This window comes from Ornithodoros turicata, unplaced genomic scaffold (genome assembly GCF_037126465.1).
Source record: "Ornithodoros turicata isolate Travis unplaced genomic scaffold, ASM3712646v1 Chromosome170, whole genome shotgun sequence".
Lineage (NCBI taxonomy): Eukaryota > Metazoa > Arthropoda > Arachnida > Ixodida > Argasidae > Ornithodoros > Ornithodoros turicata.
In genome coordinates, this window is record NW_026999327.1 from 26,536 (window position 1) to 32,490 (window position 5,955).

At 47.6% G+C, this 5,955-nt stretch overlaps 1 protein-coding gene across 1 annotated transcript; it reads right to left on the reverse strand.

The window, feature by feature from the left end:
* Positions 1–2,668: 2,668 nt before the first annotated feature.
* LOC135373001 (uncharacterized) lies at positions 2,669–5,138 on the reverse strand. Its single transcript, XM_064606315.1, has 5 exons — positions 5,130–5,138; positions 4,133–4,296; positions 3,859–3,931; positions 2,954–3,145; positions 2,669–2,887 (listed from the first exon to the last, which is right to left on the reverse strand). The coding sequence occupies exons 1-5, from the start codon at positions 5,136–5,138 to the stop codon at positions 2,669–2,671; spliced, it is 657 nt and encodes a 218-aa protein (XP_064462385.1).
* Between the last annotated feature and the right edge of the window lie 817 nt (positions 5,139–5,955).

The following is a 5,955-nucleotide window of genomic DNA, read 5'->3' on the forward strand; positions in this document are numbered from 1 at the left end:
CCGATCTTGGTAGAACTCCAGAACTGACCTCCTCTGTTGTACACTGTGCGATCCCGGAGTATGGACCACAGGGTTTATGGCCTTCTCTATGGTCTCCTTTGTCGCGCAAATGAGTCGTCTCGTATTGCCCGCGGCTTATCTGCGGGTGCGGCTTATCTGCCAGAAAATTTCCAAAACGTCCCAAAAAACGCGTCCTGCGGCTTATCTGCGGTGCGGCTTATACGCGTAAAATTACGGTAACTTAATTGATTAACATCACTACCTGATTAACTGTCCTAACGAGTGTGATCTAATTGCGTGAAGTAATTATTTGGGCTGCTTCGGTGTGTCCATATTTGCGAGGCAAAGCACTGCTGTCGTTTACTAAAAGACTCTTTCTAAGGCGATGCTTGATATAAATCATACTGAACGCATACACGGCTAAAACAACGGCTGTGATTCTACAGAACGATCTCTTTCTGCCATGCGAGTATATCTTTTCTCGGACCGCTCTTTATGGAACAATTTTTGTCCAGAACGCAGTTCGGGATATTATATACATGGTTGTTGTTAACCTCAAGTCGTTTCTTATTGAAATATTGGCTGGGAAACGTGCTGTAGTACAATCCCCAGCGCTGCACTGCAGTGACGGTCTAGTTTCGGAATGCAAAACATAACGTAATTAAGAATCGAACGGCAGGACACATGTGAAACACTGTTAGGATACATCAGTATACTGGCACCTTACAAAATTGTGTGATGACAAACAACGATCAATGCTTGCAGCGCAATAAATACTCACAATCTCTGTTGCCTCCCATTGTTTTCTATGGGCGCACACAGCACTTTAGGGCCCACCAACATGGCGGCCCGAAGGCACGCCTCTCCCCCACGAGCCCCTCTCCCATGCGCGATCCAGCCTTTATACATAGAGATCAGTGATTGGCGTAGACGCAGGCAAGATGGCGGACGACATGCATGAAGAACGAAACCTGAACGTGGGTTCTTCATAGGTTTCTTTCAGTGTTTTCTTACAGGTTTCTTTCAGGTTTCTTTCAGTGTGAAAAATCGTTTTGAAACCACTCAATTGTAGAAAGTGGCGCAAGAAAAACCGCTGGAAATTTCCAACCCAATCCGGGCGCCTGTTGTGCCGTCTTTGTGTTTGCCCCTTCAGACGTTTTAAGACAAATGTCGGCCCCGGATGCAGAGTTCGCCTGAGCAACGTGGTGGCAGGCAGATCGCTCGGTAATAACACGGGACGAACAGGGTCGCAGCCACGGTCTTCAGGTAATTAATATGGTCCCTGAAAGAAACGCGACCTTCGGTCCTGCTTTTCTTTAGGAGGCAGCGAACAAGTGCCCATTCGTGGACCCCAGTCCTTCCCTTCCCAGTTGTCTCGATATCGGTCTATCTACCAGCTTCATGATGACGTTTATCGGGTAGAGGTCTATAGAGGGTTGGGGTGGGGACATTTAACATTGTTGCTCGACGAATGGGCGGTTATTTCCCAGCAGGCGTCGCGCCGTGTGTTTTCACCGTAGAGTGGCCCAATACAAGCTCCGTCTGCACTGGGAACTAGCATATTCTATCACCCTATTTCACCGTGAATTCAGTCGTAATTATAAACTGTTGAGAGTTTTCTGTCGCACGTAAAATTTGCAGTGTGGGCGCTTCTTTCGGAATAAGCTTTCAAATAAGTTGACAATATTAACAGCCAGAGTACATGCTCCAGAGTACAGTCTCTCCAGAGTCGAGAGTCTCCAGAGCGCAGCCGTTTTATTTGTGGCGGCCCGTGGATGACGATGAAGACGTGTCTCTGCTGCCGCGTGCCACTGCCCCTGGCAGCCAGTTCTACCGGCACCCTCCTAGCGTGATGCCACGCACGTCTACCCGCTGGGACATTCCATCATCGCGGGTCAGGACTCATGTAGAGGAACACCACCTCGTCTGCATACTAAACGCTCTGCATATAACTTCTTTTCAGGAGCGTGGCGCTCTTGGTGCACTCTCACGCTCCAGCTTGCAGGTCGGAGTGCGTAAGTGCTGCTCTGGATCCGTGACGTACGGGGGAAGGGGACGTCCGAATACCAATGAGACGCCCCGGAAACTTCGCTGGGGAGTGTATCGAGCTCGTGGCCCTGAAAGACCACTTAGTAGAGGCACTGGAGTACGAGGGAGAGAGTACACCGAGCACGTTGGATACAGCTGCTAATTAACGTTCCCATCAGTATGCTACATCTCCTTCCTGGAGCGCGGCCTATGATAACATATGATACGCGGGGTCACGCACCGGTTGGTTACTATGGCAATCCACTGGCGCACGCATTACAACGCAATAGACCTCTACCCGAGAAACGTCATGGTGACGTAGCCGTGACGTTGGTAGACACACCGGAACAAGGCGCCCGATGCTCGCCGAAGGCGCGCTTCAGACACCTGCCGCAGACGACTTGTTCTAGTTTCCATATCGTGTCACCTTTGTGTGCGTGGGAACGCGGCATACTACTCTTCTGCCTGCGATGAAGACAAATAGAAATAAAGCGGTAGTGCTCAAACTGTCTGCCGTAAATGCGTGTGTAATGAGGTTAAGACGATCTACATCGCGGACAAATTGTGTGTACTTTGCGTTGGAAAGAGTTGAGTTTGTTCAGTTTTATGTGGCATTTTCATACATGAGTAACACGCTTCGCTACGCCGATGCCGACTGTCTGCTGTGTATGCAAAGTGCCCTTCCCCAGTCTGACGGCGGGGTTTTTAAATCCTGCTCGTTGGGCAAAGACCTCGAAGCTGGTCTACCAGGGGATTTAAAAACCCCGCCGTCAGACTGGGACCCATATGCCCCGATGTCCGCATACAAAAACTTGTACTTCGCATCGGCTACGGCCATTAGGACGATGGAGTGGGAGCCCTACAATAAAATGCAGATTTGTAACATATGCTCCAACTAACTCAGGCAAATCTCATAATGTCATACCACCTTGTAGTTGTAAAACATGGACCCTGCACGGTGTGGGGCTTCAATGATGATACGTTTTCCGTCCACAGCCCCAATGCAGTTTGGGAAGGACCATCTTTCCTCAAACTGCTTCGCTGACTGGGCCCACACATCTGGTGACGGGTTCTGTGAAGTAGCAACAATTAGCCACCGGTCTGAAAATTGCCATTCCTACAAAAAGACGAGGACATGGCAGCAGAAAGTGCTGGCACTCCTTTCGGTATTTGGTTGCACAATGGAAAAATACGAAGCATGCAACTAACATAGGCCTTGAAAGAACAAATGCCCTACACACTGGTAGCGCTGCACTATGTAGTTATAGGCAATGGTAGTGCAACATGCGTGCAACAATTCCAAACAAGACTGCCTGAGGAAACCAAGTTTCTTAGTTTTTCTGAATGACGAACTGTATGCTCTGTATGCACTGTCACAAAGTTATTTTAAAAAAGGTAAAACAAAGCAGTGAAATGGGTAATAAGAATGTTTCAGTTCTGCTGTAGATGGTACATGTATTCAAAAATTTTAAAAACATCAAATTGGTATGTGTTCACCAGGATGTATGCAACAACAAATGTGTCGCACTCAGGGCCGGCGATAGGGGAGGGAGTAAGGCGACCTCCATAGGTCCCGCGCTCGAAGCCCTCAACCAAGGATTACGTTTTTTTTTAAATATCTAGTATGCACCTAATCGTGTGAAACAGGCCCTGCGATGTGCCTTTCCCTCAGGCCCCGCACACCCATAGCATCGGCCCAGGTCGCACTTAGTGTAAGATGTGTTCACCACCCCACTACACTCTGCTCTACTACACCACATTTATCGCGCGACACTCACGGGAAGGTAGATTGGCATCAGCTCTTCCCACAGCGCCGTGCATGTCTCATACACAATCCTTTGTCGTGAAGCCAATCCGGAAGCTGTATGCAACACTGCTGAGGTAACTGCCGGACGCCAGGTACCTGCATGAGTCCACAATGCTGATTATGTCAGCATCCCAAACAAATGCCCACAGATGCAAGAAATATATAATAATCAATATTTGTAAGGAAAGACATTCTTCCTGACGGGTTAAACTAGCACCTTACCAATGAATCATCACCACATCTATACATGCAGGAAGAAAAATTGCCTCTTCTTCACAGTGTGGGACACAAACTTGCCTCAGTGTGGTGGCCAGTCTGTGTGCAGGTTCCAAAGCTCGACGACCCTGGGGGTGCTTCTCCAGTCTGTGCTTGACGAGGCTCAGCAGATAGCCGAATTGTTCAGGAGACATGCACACATACCTCCTGAACGCAGCAGTATCATGGAGTCTCATCTTTGACATCTGCAGATGTGATACCAATAGCACTACATTCAGCACTGCATACTGTCTAGTAGGTTTGAAGGCAGTGTTATCTTACTTACCAGCGTGTGGAAGTCCCCCTCAGTCTCTCTCGCTCGCCACAGGACACTTACCCATTGCGAACGCTTTTTTGAGTGTTTACGCTTCTCGCGACGTTGGAGGGCCAATAAAGCTGCGCTTATTCTCAGCAAAATTCGCCTTCGCTTAATAAGTAGCAATCTCTGGTTCCAGCGCGGCATTCTAGCTAAGTGCGAACTTAACGAGCGAAGCGTGCGAGAACAGAGTGATGCCTCCAGATAGAAAAGTTGGTCCTTCGAAAGGGGAAAAATGGAAAGTTTCCCATTTGGGGAAAGAGGAACGCTGTCCTAATTCTTTTCAGCTTCAGTTTTAAGTGGCCTTGGGCCTATTCCCAGTGGCCTTGCATACTTGGGGACAAGGAAGAAATGTAAGCAGGAGGCTGTATTTCTAATAGTTCTCATACAAGGTTTTATTTCACAAAATGAGGCGAGCATTTTGTAGTTTGTGCACAATTAAAGCGTAAAATGTGGCATCACACAACATTTCGCTGAAAAGTTACTGTGCCATCAGAGTACGCAACAACCCCAAGAACACAATGACCCCCTCTGTATGTCCGAGGAAAGCCATCAGCGGACAGGGATAACATCTCTAGGACTTCCCTACTAGGTCCTCAATTTGTTAGAAATGTGACAAAGTGAGACTCCCCTGGTGATATGTACTCTGCATTAAATTTTACTTCTAAGAGGTGATGGATGTACTCACTTTCCCTGTGAAGGATTCATCATTTTTACACTTACCAGGTTCATTGTTATCTTGGGATTCTGCCACAGCTGCTGTTTCCTTTGTCAAGGATGCTTGAGATGTTAGTGCGGTAGCTGAAAAAAAAAATACAGATTTCTTTGGAGTCGTCTGAACAGCCGCTTTTTTTTATTATTAGCCTCACTTAACTTCGTCATACCATCACAAAGCTCAACCGTTTCATTTTTGTTTGCTTCACTGCTGTTTCTGTCAGGACCATCCCAACATGCGATGTTCTGAAGCTTGCTCCCGAACTTCCGTTTCTTGGCGAACACCGTCGGAACCCAGTCAACATCAGTTGTCTTATTTGACTTCTGACCCGAACATAGCGCAAAAAGTGCGAAAACCATAAACTATATGAGTCACAAAGTTAACTCACAAATATACGGACCTGAAACGAAGTGGCCACTGCAAACCCGGGAATCGACGGCAGGAATCCAGTCGATTGGTTTACCCAACAACTTTGTATGATCGTCGTCCATTCCCACACCCTGTCAGCTGGTATTCTAAAATACCGCCTATCACCAGTTTTTTGGAAGGGCACTTTGCATACACAGCAGACAGTCGGCATCGGCGTAGCGAGGCGTGTTACTCATGTATGAAAATGCCACATAAAACTGAACAAACTCAACTCTTTCCAACGCAAAGTACACACAATTTGTCCGCGATGTAGATCGTCTTAACCTCATTACACACGCATTTACGGCAGACAGTTTGAGCACTACCGCTTTATTTCTATTTGTCTTCATCGCAGGCAGAAGAGCAGTATGCCGCGTTCCCACGCACACAAAGGTGACACGATATGGAAACTAGAACAAGTCGTCT

Bases quoted from the DNA above. Each gene is read 5' to 3' on its own strand.
- LOC135373001 (XM_064606315.1), bottom strand. The intron at 3,146-3,858 runs GTATGAGACATG...GTCTTTTTGTAG, and splicing joins GCTTCACGACAAAGGATTGT to GAATGGCAATTTTCAGACCG. The intron at 2,888-2,953 runs GTATGACATTAT...ATTTTATTGTAG, and splicing joins TGTTTTACAACTACAAGGTG to GGCTCCCACTCCATCGTCCT.